Below are 21,261 nucleotides of genomic sequence, written 5' to 3'. Positions count from 1 at the left end.
ATCAGAGTGCAATACCCTAATTTTGCAATCTGCCTCTCAGGAATCTCAGGAGTTAAGCAGTGAGAAAGCCATCTATCCATTCCAGCCTATTTTTTAAATTTTCCACCTGTCTATGAAAATATTAGTAGAGTCTAAGACATCCATATGGAGTTATGTCCTATTCCCAGAACCACCCATAATCTTTCCTTTTTCCAAGTGTAGATAGTTGACAGCAAGAGATGCTTTTGGTATTCAAACTAACATCTGAAAGAGATAGTTTTCTATTTGTTAAGATGAAGTTGCTATAGCTTCCACCTTCCCAAAAAAGAGCCCAGGGCACAAAAAGCAAAGTGGATTTTAAATCAGAAGGCATCACCATCATCAAATGAAAATTTTTGAGAATGGTGGTCTATCATGGCCCTCTCCAGAGAATTTGGTTAAGTATCAAATCTACTGCCACTGATCTACAGGATAGCTTTTAAAAATTCAATCATATATCTTAATCACTGCAAAGGCATCCCCTGTAGATAATTAGTTTCACATTTCTATTGCTAGATGTACTCAAGTTCTCCACAAGTTATCCCACACTGCTACATATTGGTGTGAAGACCACACAACTGATATGCACATATATACTAGTAATTGTTTCATTCTAGTAAATATGGTCAGTGTCCCATTAAACAAAAGAAATTAATTCACACATTATGCCTAATTTTCATTATGCTTTCCCAGACTGCAGATAGGTCATAGTGAATCATAGAAATGTAGGCCTAGAAGGGACCTTGAGAAGTCATTAAATCCAGTGCCCTGCACTGAGACAGGATGAATTCATTTGTCTAAAGGAAATAAACAAATAATGCCTTTCTACAAAGATGCTATTAGTATTACAATTTCTGCCGCCTGCCCTCAATCCCTCAAATTCTGGACAGAAGTAGCTTCTAAGCAGACATGACAATAAATATCAATACTGGCCAATACACTACTAAATATAAATTATCTATATAAATCTGCAAACCCATCTGGAAAAACAACCATAAATACAGAACAATACTTTGCTGCCTCAAGGAGAAGGGATTCTACATCATCAGATTTTGTTTCTTCCTATTCTGCTATCATTATTATCTTTATGTGCATTCCAGAAAATTGACCAAAGCAAAAGAGGAAGCACGGCCTTGTCATTAGTGTTAATGTGGACTGGGCCTGGAGACCTCCAGATTCTTGCTCTGCCACAAAGTTTCTTGTGTCACCTTGGGCAAAATATCAATCTCTCTGGCTACGTTTACACAGCCTGTGGGAGCAAGCCTCCCAGCCCAGTTTGACAGACTTGGGCTAGTGGGGCTGATGGTAGCATTGTAAAAATAGATATGTAGACAGCACTTTGAAGTTGCAGCTTAGAGCCCAAAACCAGCCTAACCCTCAACTTCGAAGTGCTGTCTACACACCTATTTTTAAAGCACTAACACAAGCCCCACAAGCACAGAGTCTGTCAAACCAGAGGAGGCATGCTCCCACGGGCTGTGTAGACGTCCCCTCTGTGCCTCAGTAATACTTCCTTACATCATAGAAGTATTGCAAGGATAATATTTTAATCACTGTAACCACACTATGGTGATAAGTGCCACGTTAGTACTCAAAATAGATGTGAATACTTTTGTATTTTCTCTGGACAATTCAAAGTTTAACATGGGCACGTGGTAGACTGGTCTATTACAATACGTTGATCAAGTCCCTTAGAATGATATCAAAATTGTGTTATAATGGGCTTTTGTTAAATGGAATATTAATATTCTTTCCCATCTCTGATTCATACAAGCTACCAAATGATCTACATTCCTAAAAAAAAGCCACAAATCGTGTAACCTAGATTTAACCAAACAAACCAAACTAAACACCATCCTACAATACTTTATTATTACACACGCCTAAAATCTGCATCAGTTTTTATTTAAAACAATTCTAAGAATTTACGACCTGGCTCTGCGTTGATTGAAAGAATTTGCTGATTTTTTATTTTTAATAATTAGGAAATGATAGAGGACTTTGATCATTGCTGTATTTAAAATATATTTTCTTCTTAGCAGTTACCTTCTTTAAATGTTCACAGAAAGGTCTCTGGCTGAGCTAAACTGTGAAGAATAGTCATTACACTTCAAAAGCCAATACATGATGCACTTCGGTTTACGTACCAGTGGTGTAGGTTGCCCTTGTTTGCCAACCCCAACTTGCGTAGGCTGAGTTAGACTAATTACAGGCTGTTGGAGAGTACTTGTTACAGTGGCAGTGGCCTTCCCCGCTGTGCGCTGAACTGAGCTGCTCAGCATCACTGCTGTCAGCGCAGTTGTTGCTTGCGTTGTGGGCTGCTGCTGTTGACTTTGCTGAATGAAAGCTGCCGAGTCTGGGGTTAACTGTCTCAAGGCAGGCAAACTCCTCTGAAGAAAAAAAAGAGAATGAAAGAATTTACTTTCACATAACTATGGTGAATTCTAGTTAAGTTAAAATTTTTCTGAGCACAGAAATCCTAGACCACCATGGAGCTCTAACAGGAATTATGCAGCTATTATCTAAAAAAATAAAAAAAGAATCAGTGCATTTAATCTCAAACAGTCAAAAATGTGTCTGGTTTTACAGTTAAAACATCGTACGTGTGACCCAAGGACCTCTGGATACCATCTAACAGAAGACACGGGTATAAGGATCCCCTGGGTTCATCAAGAAAATGTCATGTAAGGTATAATAAAAGCCTGTGTCATACTGGTCATCATAATCATTGTAAGACGTATATATAGAGAATGTGAGAAGTTACACACACACACACACACACACACACACTTTATATATATAAAAAACACACACACATACACACACTGAAAATTATGTTCTCTAGGCGTTGAAGTTAAATGCTGACCATTCAACAGTAGCCTACCTTGAGACAAAATTCTCCAGATAGGAAGTGGGACACATCTCCTTGGTGGACCACTGTATGTCTCACAATGGAAGTCTATTAGCATACTGAGTCAAATGCTAACAGAGAGCTTGCAGAAACTTCAGAAAGAAATTAACAGGAAGAGTAAAACACGGAGTGTGGGAAATCCTGTTTTTCAGATGAAGATCAAAGGCCTTATATAGTGTATCTTGGGGTGCAAAAAGACACTTCCACTGGTGAAGACAAACTGCCTGCAGGCTTGATCTGACTAAACGGGCAACCTCAGCCATCCTGGTTGAAAATGCTGGGAAAAGGACTTTGGGTATCTTGTAGAAGACAGGAGATGGTCTTGAGTTAAGTTTAGGTTATAGAAAGCATGTTAGGCTTTTGTTTTATATATAACCATTTATTTCCAATATTTTCAGTCATTTACATCTCTGTTCTTTGATAAGTTTATTCTTGCTTTCACTATAAATATAGATCCAGAGTTGAATCTTGCAAGCTAGTCCGTACTATTTCTTTGGGAGGAGAGGATCTGAGAGTTCTGTGAGTATTCAGTGGAATAGGGGCTGAGCATGCCAAAGGGATGCTCTGAGGACTTAGGAGTCCTGGCGTGCCTAATCACTATCTGATACAGAGATAGCAAGGCCTGGAAGGTGGAGCATGTGTTGCCAGAGGCTGATGGAATCAGCATGAGGAAGTCTTATCTGTGTTAAGGGCAGGTGGTAGCAAAGTACTGCCAACCCTGGATTAACAGGGTGACTTGCCCCAGGAGCTGGTGAGCCTGGAGCTAAACCAATCTGGTTGAAGAATGGCTCTACCCAAGAGGAATGAAGTGATTCCTGTGTAAAAAGGAGCCAGCATTAAAGTAGTAATAAAGAGCAGATAGGGAAAGAGATGGACAGAAAGTCAGAGCACGATAGGAAGCTCAGAGTAGGGAGGAAAGCGCTCGAGCAGGGAGGGAACCTGACTAGACAGGAAAGAGACTGGGAGACCCAGACGGAAAGCAAGAAGCCTCAAGGTAGGAAGTGGCCCAGGAAAAACTGCAACACAGGTAAAGGAGCAGATGTCACTGTTCAGTACAGGGCCCTGGGCCCAGGGCAAAGGTGGGACTGGGCTCCCCTACCAGCCCCAGTGAAAGGGGTTGCAGGCTGAACCTCAGACAGGCTAAGAAACAGCCCCAGAGAGGGCAGAAGGATCTGTTTTGTGTTAAGACTTTGAGATTTTGTTTTTAGTTTGGACAGTTCTGACTTAAGAGGGTGACCCAGCCAGAGGGTTAAGTCACTGGAAGAGGAATTGCTATAGCACCAGAGCAACAGTTGCCAGGATGCACTAGCCCAGTGAGAGAGCTGCGACACCATGCCTGGCCACAAGGGGGCATCTAGTGCTGAGTGGACTGATACATCTCGGTATCCCCTCCTCCAGCAGTGAAGCATCACAGTATGGTAACGCTGCTCGAAGATTTTAGAATCCTAAACCACAATTTTCCATTTGCTACATAGGTCAGAGATTTCCTTATATATCAAAGGCAGGAAAAGGCAATAACAATGTTAAGTGCTTAGCTATGCAGCCTTAAGAGACAGGAAATGCCAAAGTGCAGGCTGCACATAGAACCTTAACTCTGCCCCCCTTAAACATTTATACAGTCAGACATTGTTATTGTGTGCTCCTTGTCCTCCCAAGCCTCCTCTTTTTGTAGTTTTCCTTGTTGCACTTTGTGTAATTTTAGCTTGCAAGTTCCTTTGGGGCAAGTATAGTGACGTTCTACTTGTTTTGTGAGGTGCCTACCACACTTGGGTTCCAGAGACAATAATCATGATTACATAAGTATTTATGAAAAGTACCAGCTAGACAGCCCTGGAAAGTACATTTTCTGGTTTATCCATAAAACACAACAGCAGAGGCACCAACAGTGCAAGTTTCCCCATACTGCTCCATCAGAGTGCTTCAAGCTTGTTCCTCTGAGATCACTTCTAGGAATGAGAGAATACATCAGTCTCCATGCTATTCAATCCTTGGGTCTACCTGCCAAGGCTGCACTAGGGTGACCAGACAACAAATGTGAAAAATTGGGGTGGGGGGGGTAATAGGAGCCTATATAAGAAAGAGACCCAAAAACTGGGACTGTCCCTATAAAATTGGGACATCTGGTCACCCTGGGCTGCACACTAAGGTGCGAATTGCTTGAAGGGTTTTGCACCGTGCAGAGATAAATGGCTTTGATCATTGAAAAGAATAATTATGTTCCAGATTTCTCACAAAAATAACTTAGCCATTACAGTGGAACCTGTGTTAATTTACTACAGTTAAAATATTGGAGGAGTGCGGAAGGCAGAAATCTCAGGAGACTGGGAAGCAAAACCTGTATTTGTGTATTTTAAAGGATCTTTTTAAAAATCTGATCAGGTAACATTTAAAACATGCACGCATATTGTTCGAGAAGAGCATCTCTCTCATTAAATTGATGTGCTCCTGCTCAGATAAGCACGGAAAGATAATAAAAGAATATGGGACTTATGAATTACCTTCAGGAAAGGCACAAGGTAAGGTTGAGGTGAAGAATTAAGTTCTCGGTACAGCCTGCTGGTAAAATCTTCTGCTTCAATTTTTCCATCCTACGAAACAAAATAGATATTCAAATTCACCAAATAAATGAACTTTGGACATTAAGGCCCACACCTATTTCTAAAGGTTGACTAATTTTTTAAAGGTAAGTTGTCATTTCCATCGTGGCTGGCTATTTTTATCTATCAGGAGTATTATGGTCATATACATTTTGTAGAATCCAATTGTGAAGTAAAAGTTAAACCAGTCTCAGACAATTAACCAACCTAGACAAGATCAAAAATTCCACCGCCCTGATTTAGAGAGTGGAAACTGAATTGCAACATTACTTGAAAGTTTTAATATTATGAATAGATCCTAACACACAACTTTCCTTTTGGTCCACAAAAAGCACATTCAGTTTTAAAATTCATAGGCTATACAATTTTGCCAGGTATTCTACAAATACTAAAAATTTCATCTTTTTTAATATTGGTATGTAATGTTATTGTCCAAAAATACACCTATAAATAAGAAATTATGAATTTTCATACTCAGAGCATAATAATGGGCCTTTAATTAAAAAATCCTTATACTTGTTAATACCACCTTAGATCAGTAAAACATTTAGAATTTAAAACTAATTTAAATATGCACCATTCCTACTGCATTCTTTTTGCATTCCACTTATCTCATATCATGACAGTAGGCTAATCAGTTGCACATTCTAGTACAGTGATTCTCAAACTTTTTTTTTTTTTTTTTTTTTTTACACTAGTGACCCCTTTCAAATAGCAAGCCTCTGAGTGCGACCCCCCCCCCTTATAAATTAAACACACTTTTTTATATATTTAACACCATTATAAATGCTGGATGCAAAGCGGGTTTGGGGTGCAGGCTGACAGCTCATGACCCCCCATGTAATAACCTCACAACCCCGAGGGGTTCTGATCTCCAGATTGAGAACCCCGTTCTAGTACAATAGTAGGATATCTGCATTGCAAATGTTACAGGAAACTTTTGGGTTTAAAAAAGTCCATTTTAATTAACAAGAAAAACCATATGCAGAATATCTACTTATCGTAGGTTTTATAAAACCCTGTTTTTCGTAAAACTTAATTTTGTGAATTAAATTTAGCCAGCATCTCTTGATTTCTCAGTAGTTTTAATGAGCTCTTCTTACCAACAAGTTTTGTACTAGCTCTTTCACGTTAGCTGTAGTCTCTGAAGACTGTTTTCCAGATGAAGCCAGTTTTATTAATGTGGATAGAAAATTCTTGCATTTCTTCACATTCTCCATAGTTTCCTATTGGGGAGGAAAAAGAAAGTTAGGTAAAATAAGAGGAAGGCAAGATGTGCCTCTTGAGTTGGAAGTTTACCAGACATGCTCTTTTACATGATGGTATAAAAAAAATAAGCAGCAAATATTTTATTCCTACTAAAAAGTTTGCTATATCAGAAGCACTGGTTTCAAAGTGACCTGGGGACTTCCAGTTCCCGCTACCCTGAAATATGAAAGCACCACGCAGGTGATACTCTCAAAGGCCGGGTGCTTCCAAAGTGGTTGCATGCTCTAATGGTTGCTTACAAAGAAAGAACTCCTTTGGCTTATGACCTGGTTGTGGTCTGTGAGGTGCAAGGTCCTCTGACCCCTTAGATCTTTCTGCTGTAGCCTCACAACACACAGAATATTAGCTAAAACTTTACATACCAGATAGTGTGAAGCGTATAATAAAATTGACAGAATGTTTGCAGGTGTGATGCAATGAGACATTTTATATTTCAATTAGGAAAACATAGTAATTTACAATTATGTTTGAAGTTGGTGTGCATATAAGATATTTAGGGAATGGAAGTCAAGACCACACCATGTAACCTCATGCTTAAATAGTGTATTATAATAGGAAAGCAAGTAGGTATTGATGCTTATCTCCCTATAGAACAAAGGGCACTCCAGCTTGATTCTGTCTCTTATGCCATCACTCACTGCCTATCTTGAAGATATTTGATACATATCTTGAACCAGGAATTCTTGAGTTCTAATCCTATTCGGACACTAAATAAATCACAGTGATTTGCCCATGTCCCAGAGGGCAGTCAAAGTGCTTTGAAGAGTTCTATATAAATGCTACATTACCAACCATAAAGAAAGGTTGTTACAAATCAAAATTCAGCTCATTCTTGCTTACAAGTATCCTAAATTATATTTTTTCTGCTCAATTTCATTATTTTCTGTAAGATCAATAACTCAAGGGAACTCAGTCTTGATTTGCTCCTTACTCTGATAATGTTACATTTACTTACGTGTATGTACACCAGGTGTATAATGAGAACAGTAGCACAGAATTTTAAACATATGTATAGTTTGAGCTGGTAACCATGATCTTACTGTGGCAGCAGTAGAGGTTGCTGTTGCTCCTTGCACAGTTCTCTGAGTTCCAGTCTGTACAGCTGTGGCTGTACCTAATGCAGTTGTTTGTGCGGTACCACCCAGAACAATCTGAGGCTGTAGAGAATACAGACATGGGTTATCCCTTTTGGAGTGTGTGAAAATCTGTCTTTGTACCACATAACCAAAGGAGAAGGAATAACCAAATCACAGAACTATGGAACATCCTTCACAGCTGCTATAAAAAACCAAAACTGGTACTGATAGTATCAGCCATCTGTCGCAGTTCAAAGAGAGAACCACCAGATGGCAGAACACACTACATATTTAAAACTGAAAATACTGAAAGTTGATTAAAGCATACATGAGTTTTGGTTACAGGATAAAAGAAAGTATAACACTGAGCATGAAAACATGCTCAAATCCCAAAGCATTATTAAGCTAGTGCTATATTTCTGCTACCTAGACATCCAAAGTTGTTTACCTGTTTCCCTCACCTGCCATTCCTCCCGAAAGGAGGATTTGGTTTTTTTAGAAGGCATAATGGGTAAAGACTTAACTCTCAGTTGATTCTATTACCTTTTGGTTGAATAGCTGGAGAGAATAATTTTCTTCATAAAGTTATACAAAACTCATTGAATATACCTCTAAAATTAATCTAACGCACAGAAAAATCCAAGTTTTTTTGTATAATATTATTTTTAATTTGAACATTCCTTTAAAAAAAATGGCTGTAGTGGTAGAACCCTTCAGCCGGATTCTGAAATTTAGGGAGAACATGCAGAAGAGGGAGACGAGCTCTTTCAAACAATTTAGTAGTTCCAAGCATGTTTTAAACAAATAAAACAGCAAACGATGCAGAAATAACGTCTTTAATTAAAGAACTAAAATTATAACTAGACCCTTCTTTCATCTATACTACTTGCCTGTTGGCTTTCAAGGTGTATTTCTAAACTACTGATGACAATGTCTTTGCATCAAGAAAATAATTGCACATTAGGACTAGTTTTCAGCACTTGCATTAACAGCCCATTTATCAAAAGTTACTCTTCTGTACTATACAAGGTACCCAAGAGAAGGCACTCTAGATTTTTCAAAGCAATGTTTCATTGTGTTTTGGGAGGAGGGGAAGGAGAAGATTACCCAACTTACACCGCTGTTAGGAAAATAGAAGAATGAAGTGAAAACCATTGTGTGTTCACTCCAAAAGGCAATGAAGACAGAGTGAATTTGCTCATCCAGCACAAGAGTAGTGAAAATGAGGGAGGCACTATTGCATAAAAGAAGGCTCAAATCTGGAAAGGTCACTGCAGATTCTTCCCCCTCAGTACAGGCTAAAACTAGGTTAAAGGGGAACAAGAACTGTGTACTTGGTGCTCAGTGTAAAGGGGGGGAACATTTACGAAAACCCTTCATTGATTCATCTGTTGTCAGGTTAAAGGGGAAAGAAAGCATGAAAAAATGAAGGTTAGGATGTAGGAATCAGATGGTATCAGTACTGCATATAACACTCCATCCCTACTTCCAGATTTTCTTGGTAGTGTGGTTAGAAAGTGTGGGTCACCCTATTAGTCAGACTGTACTTAGGACAGAGTCCCTCAAGTTGAGGAGGCACCATGAGACATCCTTGAGGCATACTGAATCCCTGTGGATATATAAAAACCAAAAGCAGAAGAGCTGGAGGCAGGAGACGATAAAGCAATGGTATGAAAAGGTAAAAAGAATTACAGGGGAGGAGGAAGTTTAGAATAAGAACCCTTTAAAAAGCTTAAGCAGAGACAATAATGGAACTATAGTCCTGTAGCATCAAAGAGTGTTTCAAATCCAAAGAGAAACGTGTGTCTGTTCCTTTGGAGGAAAGCACAGGAGGTATTTTAAACAAACATAGGACTTTCAAAAAGAAAGTTGACTTTGAAAGGAATGTTGCTGAGTAGCTGAAGTCCAAAATCTGACATAGTTGAAGATTATCAGACATTTTAGGGAGTGGAGAAAAGTGTCCTATGTACTCTAAGTGCTCACCCAGAGATATTCCCAAACAGAATTTTACTCCAAGTTATTTTTGCAATTCATAGCTTCATTGTTCATATGTATGTTTCTACAAACTCACCTGCACTACAGGAGGACGCTGTAACGTTGTTGTGGGCTGTACAGTTGTCTGAGCCTGAGACACCTGCTTGATTATAGTAGTTGGTGTCACCTGCCGTGCAATTATAGGCGTTCCAGGAGCCTACAAAAGAATCCAAACTATGTTAGAGTTTGAACATAAGAATTGCAATACAAGACCAGAGGAATGGTTCATCTAGTCCAGTACCCTGCCTCTGATAGCAGCCAGTAGAAGGCTGCAAGAGGAAGGTGCAAGAAACCCCATAATGGGCTATTATGGAACAACCTGCCAATAGGATTTTTTTTACCCTATTTAATATAACCATGGTGGTCTCAGACACAGAAATACCTAATCCTTGAAACAAAAAAATCATGCTAAGCTCTTGGCCTCAATGATTTATTATGGCAATGAGCTCCATGGGTTAATTATGCATGGTCTAAAAGTATTTCTTTTAATTAGTTTTAAATTTACTGCCAGTCAACTGAAGTGAATATCAGTTTCAGTGAAAAACAGCCTAAGTGTAACACATTAGGGTTGGGGTGCTGTGGTAGTGCTGTTTGGTGAAGCTTGTACAGCACTGCCTTGACTTATTATTGCCTAAAACCAGCATTATTAGTCCCTCACTTTCCTAAGGACTAAATTCACAGACATATTTAAGGAAAATGATTTTCTTACTTATATAAATTAAGAAACTCACCGGCACTGTTGATATCTGTACTGGTGGTGCACTGGTAGGTGTTGCAGGACGAGGAGTCATGGTATTTTGGGGCTGGGATTGGGCATGTGCCTGTGCCTGCGCCTGCATTTGTGCCAAGGCTTGTTGAGGGATCATCAGTAACTGTCCATTTTCGCTACGCACAAGGACCATGCCTGTGAAAAAAGAAAGAGGTCAAGAAATATTCTGCACACGCAAATGGCTACAGAACAAAAAGGGAACAGCTCTAAATATCTTTAAAAAGCCCAACACTTGTGAAATTAGCACGTACACTGGAATGTATATCCAACTGCGAATAGTCTGGATTCGCACAAACTGGTTTATAAAGTTTTATATAAAGAAAAATTAAATATCCCAACACTCATCATAAAATCTTGATTAAAACTAAAGAACATTTCTGTCGTAAGTCTATCAAGTTATGGTACAATACTACATGCACATAATATACAATACCATAAACATTCCACATGGCTAAGAGGTTAAAACGATTAATCCTGAAAATATCTTACTTATTCTTTTCTGACTTTAAGGCATTCACTTTTATGAAGTGCTTCAATTGAAAGAAAATCCTGCCATTAAACCAGATTCCCATTAGCCTGGCTTAAAAAAAGTTATCAGAAACAGTAACACATTTCTCTAACTTCTAATTTAATTTTCCATAACAATTTTAGCAATGAAAATGGTTATAAAATCATAATCCCTCTCAAGAGCATCTGTAACAGATGGTACTGTGCTGCATTACACCCCGAAAGATAAATAAAATAGAGAGGGCAATGAGGCAGTCATTCCCTGTTCAGTCACATATCCAAACACTTAACTCAACTGGATAGTTGTGGAGAGCCAGACTAAGTGTTCGATTTTCAGATGGTAGCTGCTATGTTTGTTTTTGTAACCAGGGCCTGGGATATCTAACCAAAACATTTCCCCAGTGCTTATTAATTTTGTGTGCTACAGTCAGGCCAACAGGAGCAGTCAGTCCTCAGCATCTCTGAAGAAGCCCAAGGAGTCAAGTTGGGGACCCAAAAATAGTGGCAAAAAACAACACCAGTTAACATTTCTAAAAGTTTTGGCTTAAGTGAAAAACTGCACCTACATTTATTTGCACGCACACAAAAAAATAGAGGTGTTGTTAAGATCAGAAAACTAAATCTTAGGCCTCGTCCAAAGTTGGGTTGACATAAGCTGCCTTACATCAACCTAACTAAGCATCTACACTAAAATGTAGCTCCCTACCAATAAATCGCCCCCTACGCCAACGTAATAACTCTACCTCTGTGAAAGGTGTAGCACTTAGGTTGATTTAGTTAGGTCAATCCAGTGTCCATATAGACACCGTATTGCTTACATCACACTGCTCCCTTTCAGACTGTTCTGGCTGTCAGCACCCCACAATGGCGGGGTTCAGACTGTCAGCACCTCACACTGACAGTGAAATCAGTGCAAGAGCTCCTGGTGAGAATACGCACCGCCGATAGAAGCGTAGTGTGGACATGTGAAAACAATTTAATTACTATGGTGGCTGTACATTGACGTAACTTAAGTCAACTTTATTTTGTAGTGTAGACTCAGCCTTACGTGTCACTCAGCAAATAAGTTAGAGCATTCTAGATCTCCATCTATAGCTGAAGATCTGTTCTAAGGCACTTTTAGAAGATGAAACTCTGAAATGGTCATGCTCTAGGTTGCTTTTCCAAACAATTCAACACATCTGTATATGGGCAAAGATGTCACACCATTTTCTTGGCATGTTTTCAATCGAGTGCTCTCGAACTACACACACTTGTTTAATTTCTCCACCAGAGGACTTCAAAAGATAAAGATGACATATTGAATTCAGACTGGTTTTCCCCTATATATCCTCACATTGCAATTTAAAAAACACTGATCTCCAAGATTTCAGAGTAGCAGCCGTGTTAGTCTGTATCGCAAAAAGAAAAGGAGTACTTGTGGCACCTTAGAGACTAACACATTTATTTGAGCATAAGCTTTCGTGAGCTACAGCTCACTTCATCGGATGCATCTTTGATCTCCAAGAGTTATGCAGTTACCTCTCTTTATAGAAGCAAATCAGCACAAAAAGAATTTAAGATAGTTTTCATCAACAAGGGGCCAATTTAAATGACGGCCCTCAACTAGTGTCCAGTTATGACCACTGCACACAATGAGAGTTATACCACAAAACATGAATATTTTAAGTGTATTTTTCCTGAGGAGGAAAAGTTACTCGTTTTTTCAACGAATATAATCTTGCAAATCATGGATTTTAATTGGATTTAGTTTCTACATCAGATTACAAAGAAAAACATTTTCTAGCTAATCAATTAAAAGCAGCATAAAACCTTTCACTTGTGTCATTACTTAGATTTTATCCTGCTATGTTTATGCTTGCGGAGCTTAGAGACACGGTAAAACAACTGCTAAACTTTCATGCAAGTAATATCTTATAAAGCAACATTACTTCAGTACAGAAAATTTTGAATACTCAACCGGGTCAAATTCTCTGTTCACTTAACTGCTGTCAGAACCTCCACTGAATTTTTCCTCTCTATCACCCTTTATATACTATACTGATCACTGCAAAAATGGACAATTTCAGAATGTTTTTGAATGAGTAGAAAATGATATAATACAAACTTGTTCACATCCTCAATGAGTATTATATATAAAATATTTATATATAAATATAATATTTAATGTGTCACTACACAAACTGAACTTGACATTTTATTCCAGTGTGTAAATGTGAAATATTGGGCAACAAATCCATTTCACCTATTGCTTGGTCACATCTTACACTAATCAGATCTGGAAAGAAACATTGAATCATTAGAATTGAATAAGATTATTTTCAGTTTTAATCAAACTCCTGCTATACTTATAAACACACCAAGTGCCACGTTCAAGACAAATGCAGTTTCTTGTGACAAATTAGGAAATTTCATCTGGCCTTATCAATTGGTAAAAAATTAAACTACAAATCCTTCAGTGACAAAGACCATTACCTTGCATGTGCATGTGATGGACTTAGTTCTTACAATTCACAACTTTTGAACTCATCCAAAAAAATATAAAATTAACTTAAACTTCTGTTCCCCTCCCCCCAGAAAGAGAAACCGTCAGTGATTCCACCCTATAATGGATCCCACCTATATAATGCCATAACTCTTGGCATTGCCCTACTAGTGCAAAGAGGGTTTAAAAAAACAGTCCTAAAGGGGTGGGCTGGAGATGGTCCCCTTGCATGGGGGGGCTCTCCAGACAGTACAGAGCCAACATAGCCAGCTCTATCCCACTTGTTCCAGGCCCCACCTCAGTATAGGGGCCATGCTCATTGCATGGCTGGAGTGTGCTGTACTTTTATGGTCCTAGGCTGGCAAAACTGCACCTAGGACACATTACTGTCAACTAGGGCTATCAGGCAATTAATTTTTTTAATCACAATTAATCACACTGTTAATAGAACACCATTTATTTGCGTATTTTGGAGGTTTTCTACAAACACAGAATACGAAGTTTACAGTACTCACTTTATATTTATTTTTATTACAAATATTTGAACTGTAAAAAAAACAAAAGAAATAGTATTTTCAATTCACTTAAGTACTGTAGTGCAATCTCTGCCGTGAAAGTTAAACTTACAAATGTAGAATTATGTACAAAAAAAACTGCATTCAAAAATAAAACAATGTAAAATATTAGAGCCTAAGTCCACTCAGTCCTACTTCTTGTTCAGCCAATCGCTCAGATAAACAAGTTTGTTTACACTTGCAGGAGATGATGCTGCCTGCTTCTTGTTCACAATGTCACCTGAAAGCGAGAACAGGCATTCGCACAGAACCGTTGTAGCCGACATCACAAGATATTTACATGCCAGATGCGCTAAAGATTCATATGTCCCTTCATGCTTCAACCACCATTCCAGGGGACATGTGTCCATGATGAGGATGGGTTCTGCTCAATAACAATCCAAAGCAGTGCGGACTGACGCACGCTGATGTTCATCATCTGAGTCGGATGCCACTAGCAGAAGGTTGATTTTCTTTTTGGTGGTTCAGGTTCTGTAGTTTGCGCATCGGAGTGTTTTAAGACTTCTGAAAGCATGCTCCACACCTGGTCCCTCAAATTTGGGAAGGCACTTCAGATTCTTAAACCCTGGGTTGAGTGCTGTAGCTATCTTTAGAAATCTCACATTGGTACCTTCTTTGCATTTTGTCAAATCTGCAGTGAAAGTGTTCTTAAAATGAACAACATGTGCCAAGTCATCATCTGAAACTACTAGATCATGAAATACATGGCAGAATGTGGGTAAAACAGAGCTGGAGACATACAATTCTCCCCCAAGGAGTTAAATCAGAAATTTAATTAACGCATTATTTTTTTAACAAGCGTCAACAGCACGTCATCTGGAATGGTGGCCGAAGCATGAAGGGGCATATGAACGTTTAGCATATCTTGTAGCCAGCATTGCAAGGTATTTATTTGACAAAGTTCCATCCGAACACCTCTTGTCACTGTCTGGCGACGTTGTAAATAAGAAGTGGGCAACATCATCTCCCATAAATGTAAACAAACTTGTCTGTCTTAGTGATTGGCTGAACAAGAAGTAGGACTGAGTGGACTTGTAGGCTCTGAAGTTTTACGTTGTTTTGTTTTTGAATGCACTTATGTAATGAAAAAAATCTACATTTGTAAATTGCATTACAGCAGGAGTTCTCAAACTGGGGGTCGGGACCCCTCAGGGGTTGCAAGGTTATTAAATAGGGGGTCACGAGCTGTCTGACTCCAACCCAAACTATGCTTTGCCTCCAGCATTTATAATGGTGTTAAATATATAAGCAAGTGTTTTTAATTTATAAGGGGGGATGGTCACACTCAGAGGCTTGCTATGTGAAAGAGGTTGCCAGTACAACAGTTTGAGAACTACAGTACTTGTGTGAGGTGAACTGAAAAATACTATTTTGTTTATCATTTTTACAGTGCAAATATTTGTAATCAAAAATAATATAAAGTGAGCAGTGTACACTTTGTATTCTGTGTTGTAATTTAAATCAATATATTTGAAAATGTAGAAAAATATCCAAAAATATCTAATACATTTCAATTGGTATTCTATTAAAACTGCAATTCATTTTTTTAATCGCTATTATTTTTTTTAATCGTTAATCCCGTGAATTAGCTGCGATTAATCGACAGCCCTACTGTCAACCTAAGTCAGAACCACCTTAAGCCTCCTCTACTTCACACTCACAGGACTGGAGCTGGGTGAAAGAAGGGAGGGAGAAACAGACACCAAATGGAGCTGTGGTCCACCTGAAGATCAAGCCCATTAAAGTATAATTCCTTGTTCTGAGAGCTAACAAGCAGAATTGGAACATGCATACGCATTATATAGAATAACTACACTAACTGCCTGAAACTTGCAGTTGTGAAACATACTGCAAACAGGCAATAGAATACATACCAAGAAAGTTTGACCTCTGGAATGATGGAGGCAAAAATAAATTTTAGGCACAATTTGTACAAAAGGCTAGAAATTCACATTTGGCAATTAAAACCTTGAACCTGAAAAATGGAGAAGCACTACCTCTTCTGTTACATTCCACCCTACCTGGCTATTGAAAGCTTGATCCTCAACTGCAAATTCAAAGGGTTTGTTTAAGTAACAATATAAATTATTTTAATATAGTTTTTGTATTAGTTTAATATAGTTTATCTTTTTAAAGTAATTCAAATAAACTTACTGATCTAAAGTTAGTCTGTTGATCTAGTTGGTAGATAGTTACTCTGGAGAGAGACATACTGTGGTATTAATCCTCCTTGTATTTGGGTTATAACAGGATTATTTATAAATTGTCCTGTTCACCTATGGTGCTATAAAAATTAATAATGTTAATATTAATAAATTACAGAAACAGCCAGTGTCAACATAAGACTAGAAAAATACCGTAGGATTAATCAGGTTGTAACCTTGCTACAATCCTATACTAAAATTTAAGTGCCTGAAATTGCTCAAATTAAAAATTGTTAGTATTTTGATAATTTATGAAGAAGATGTACAAAATTATTCAAAGATGTTTCAAAGAAAGAACTTTTAGTGTGGAAATCTTAGCCTCCAAATAAAGTTGATCAGTAATACAATGCTAGCATACCTTACGTTGATATGGAGTCTAGGCTAAGAGAAAAGTGTGGGTTTTGTTTTTTTTTCAATTGAACTAGCTTAACTCATCAAAACAGGACCCTAGTTATTATAACTTGCTAAAAATCAAGCTGAAGGTGTAAAATTGTCTACATAAGTGTAGCATGGGGTTTTCAATCAAGTTAAACTGGCTCAACAGAGCAAACTTAATTGGAAAAAAACCCAACTTTTTCTAGTCTACACAGAGCCCGTTAGTCTGAACTACGGACAAGTCTACACTACATCGCTGCAGCTGTGCCACTGTAGTACCATAGTGTATGTGCTTCCAATCAACATCAACGGAAGGATGTAGTTAATCCATCAATGTAGTTAATCCATACCTCCTGTCAGAGACAACTATGTCAACAAAAGAATGCCATCTATATTTGAGGTTAAGTCGATCTAACTACAGTGCCCAGGGCGCAAAATTTTTCACACCCTGAGTGACATAGCTGTTCGGTCTAATTTTTAAGTGTAGACCAGGTTTAAGAAAAACTACTTTATAAGCAATCACCACAAAGGGCTAAAAGCCATATGCATGTGAGAACAAAGCAGAGGTAGGGAACAGCAGCATTCTGAATTACACAAGGAATATAAACAAAGTCATCATCAATCCATAATGTTCAGGAACTGAGATGAACACATCCCTAAATGAATAAATTAATGGAGAAGGCCAGAAATAAGTTACAGGGGGGGGAGTGTAAGTTGAGAAATGACAGGCTGAAGAATGACTGAATTAACTTGAGCCAATAATGGCGTGGTGTCCAATTTTTACTTGCAAAGCCAAGGTGTTTCACTAAGTTCTCTTCTATAGCATGACTTGACAGAACTGCATAGAGTTGCACAAGGGATGAACATTCAATGTAGTGAATCAGAGAAAGGACAGAGTTAATAGAGAGCTTCCCAGAGAAACAGTGGCAGGGGCAGTAGGGGCCTGCCACTGGGGCAATCCAGGTTGTCCCACAGAACCCTCCTTTCTTCACCATATGACTGACCAGCCTGTGTTGGTGGCCATGATGTTTGTTTGCATCTTTTTCCCCCGCTGAGCTTTTTTTGTTCAAGACCTTGGCTCAACATTTGTCAAAAAGCCAGGCACCTATATTGTATGACAAGCTAAGTTGTACACAGTAGGTGTGCCCTTAGAAGTTGCTGTTGGAACAATTTACCCACTGCCAGTGTTGATCAGGGGCCTAATCCCAAACCCTGTCCTAGGTGCATGTGTAAAGACTGTCCTCCTATCAGAGATAAGCCAACCTAGTCGGAGGAAGAAAAAAAAAAAAAGAAAGTCTGTCTTGTACGGAAGAAGCCTGAGGGAAGTTCAGAGGAATCTCTGCTTCTGATCATAGAGGCAGAAAATCAGAAATATGATAGCAGTTCAGTAGGTACACTACTAGAGAGCACTGTCAAACAAGGTACAAGGCTAACCTGCCGCTCTGCCCACAACACTTGGAACCCAACAGTTTTCCAAGCCTGATAAAGCAGTGGATTTCCATAAACAAGAACCCTCCCACACACACTAAGGTCAATAGGTATTTTGGGCTCTCCAAAAAGGACTGAGCCTACAGTTTGTAAGGTGCTTGGGATTCTTTTCAACAAGAGACACCAAACCATTTATAACAGTATTTATACTAATCAGATGGACTCGATCCAACTCTGAAATCCATAACATTAAGGAGCAAGGACGACAACTTTCTAGTATCCTGATATTATAACCACCACCCTTATTGGCATTACTGACAAAATCAGAAAGGTCCCTTGCTAGCCATAACTCATTTTGTGCCTTAGCCTAAGAGGCTATAAGAGGTTCTTTAGATACCTTAGGTAGAAGACTAGGTTCACTCGTGGCCTAGAAGAACTGCCATCACTTGGCCAGATGACTATGCACACATTAAATAAACAGGTACAAGAGAAAGATGAAGGAAAGTGTACGTCCCTATATTTAGTGGGGGGGAAGAACTAATAACCAATGACGTTAAGAAAGCTAAAGAGTTTGACTATTTTGCTTCAGTCTGTACTAAAAAGGTTAATGGTGGCCACATACTCAACACAATTAACATTAACAAGAGGCAAGGAACTCAAGCCACAATAGGGAAAGAACAGATTAAAGAATATTTAGATAAGGTAGATGAATTCAAGTCATCAGAGTCAGATGAAATTAATCCTAGAATACTTAGAGCTAGCTGAAACAATCTTGGAATGCTTAGCAGCCACCTGCAAGAACTCTTGGAGAATGGGTGAGGTCCCAGACGACTGGAGAAGGGAAAACATAGTACCTATTTTTAAAAAGGGAAATAAAGAGGACCCAGGGAATTACAGACCACTCAGTCTAATTTCAACACCTGGAAAGATACTGGAACAAATTATTACACAATAAATTTGTAAGCACCTTGAGGATCATAGGGTTATAAGGGGCAGCCAGCATTGATTTGCAAAGAACAAATCATTCCATGTAAACCTAATTTCCTTCTTGACATGGTTATTGACCTAATGGAAAGTGGGGGAAGCAGCAGCAGACATGATATCCTGATTTTTAGTAAGACTTGACAATCCCACATGACATTCTCAAACAACCTGGATGAAATTACTATAAGGTTGGTGCATTACTAGTTGAAAGACCATACTCAAAAGAATAGTTAATCAATGGCTTGCTGTCAGATTGGGAGGGCATATCTAGTGGGATCCCACATGGGTCAATCCTGAGACTGGTACTATTCAGTAATGTTGATTAATGACTTGAGAATTGAGTGGAGAATATGCTTTTAAAACTTGGAGACCACCAAGCTGGGAGGGGTTACAAGCACTTTGGAGGACAAGATTAGAATTCAAAATGACCTTGACAAATAAGGAGAATTAGACTGAATTCAACAAAATGAAATTCAACCGGGACAAGTGAAAGTACTACACTTAGGAAGTAAAAAAATCAAATGCATAACTATAAAATGAGGAATAACCGGCCACATGAAAGTATTGCTGAAGACGATCTAGGAGTTATAATGGATCACAAATTGAATGAGCCAATAATGTTATGCAGTTGTGAAAAAGGCTAATGGCATTCTGTGGCGTATTAACAGGAGTGTTGTAAGACACAGGAGATAACTCAGTACTGGTGAAGCCTCAGCTGGACAGTGTGTCCAATTGTGGGCACCACCCTTTAGGAAAGATGTGGAAAAATTAGAGAGTCCAGTGGACAGCTACAAAAGTGATAAAAGGTTTAGAAAACTTGACCTATGAGAAAAGGTTAAAAAACTGTGCATGTGTAGTCTTGAGAAAAGAAGACTGAGGTGGGGGACCTGATAATAGTCTTCAAATATGTAAAGGGTTGTTATAAAAAGAGGACAGGGATCAATTGTTCTCCATGTCAACCAAAGGTAGGACAGGAGGTGATGGGTTTGATCTGCTGTAAAGGAGAGTGAAGTTAGATATTAGGAAATCTTTCTAACTATAAAGGTAGTTAACTCTAGAATAGGCTTCCAAGCAAGTCTGTAAAACTCCCACCATTGGAGGACTTTAAGAACGGGTTTGACAAACACCTGTCAGGGATAGCTTAGGTTTAACTTTATCCTGCCTCAGTGCAGGGAGCTGGATGCATTGACCTTTGAGGCCCCTTCCAGCCCTACATTTCTATTTTAAAATGGAAGAGTACCATGACTGTTAAAACATCTTAAATGAATAACTGCCTTTGATTTATATTCACAGAGGAACAGACAGGGAAAAAAAATAGTTTTTAAAGCTACATCTCCAGCCGATCTTAAAAAAAAGTCAGAAGATAGTGTAGAGAACCCACAAAAATTTCATATTAAAAAAGAAAGTCTTGCTCTCAAGCACTAATTATGACATAAAACTGTATCCTTTATATTACCAAAGCCTCACAAAATAAACATCTGACCAGTAGACTGTTACTGCAAAAAAAACACCACTGAATTAGTTAAACATATAGTCTACAAATTATATTCTCCTGCCATGAAACCTATCCAGCTACACACATCGGAGTAAAGCTAACAAGTACCTGGAATTAGATCAGGGTCCTGCAAAGGAGTCAAATGGAATGGGGCAGTTTAATGTTAAAATAACTATTCATACACAATACACTTAATGTGCCAGTCCTATCACTCCTTTAGGGCTATATGTCTTCCACAGAGGAGGATTCTCCTTTTAAAAAAATTAAGACTTTTGTAGAATTTACACTAGTCCCCTGGTTGAAATTTTGGGCAAAGGACTTCAAAGTCCTGTGTGCTTTGCTGCAAAAAAGCATGGAGTCTTCCAAAATTTATGGGGTGCAAAAACAGTAACGAAGTTTTCATGACGTTTAATGGGGAGGGTCTTGTCCCCACTTCACACAGCTCCAGTCAAAATAAGAAGTTACTTTCAGAGTTCAGAAATGGTCTGACACTTGTGCAAAGTGGCTAAAAAGGAGATTTCATCAGGTCTCAGA

The 21,261-nt window shown here is 38.6% G+C and overlaps 1 protein-coding gene across 3 annotated transcripts in view; it reads right to left on the bottom strand.

Moving 5' to 3' along the window:
• Positions 1-21,261, bottom strand: part of TAF4 (TATA-box binding protein associated factor 4) — a 67,171-nt gene that overhangs the window by 26,322 nt on the left and 19,588 nt on the right. For 2 of the 3 annotated variants that reach the window (XR_005227851.2, XM_007059792.4), the window contains exons 3-8: positions 10,637-10,809; positions 9,943-10,062; positions 7,836-7,952; positions 6,630-6,752; positions 5,428-5,517; positions 2,166-2,408 (exon numbers count right to left, since the gene is read on the bottom strand). Coding sequence is in view for 2 of the 3 variants with exons in the window: in XM_007059792.4 (XP_007059854.1) it covers positions 2,166-2,408; positions 5,428-5,517; positions 6,630-6,752; positions 7,836-7,952; positions 9,943-10,062; positions 10,637-10,809 (866 nt within the window). In the remaining variant the exon portion in view is untranslated. The remainder of the gene's footprint in view (positions 1-2,165; positions 2,409-5,427; positions 5,518-6,629; positions 6,753-7,835; positions 7,953-9,942; positions 10,063-10,636; positions 10,810-21,261) is intronic. The other variant, XM_037915602.2, reaches the window with a different exon arrangement.

Source organism: Chelonia mydas, chromosome 13 (genome assembly GCF_015237465.2).
Source record: "Chelonia mydas isolate rCheMyd1 chromosome 13, rCheMyd1.pri.v2, whole genome shotgun sequence".
In the NCBI taxonomy this organism is placed as follows: domain Eukaryota; kingdom Metazoa; phylum Chordata; order Testudines; family Cheloniidae; genus Chelonia; species Chelonia mydas.
Note: the sequence above shows the minus strand (reverse complement) of the source record. Positions and strands in the feature narration are given on the sequence as shown.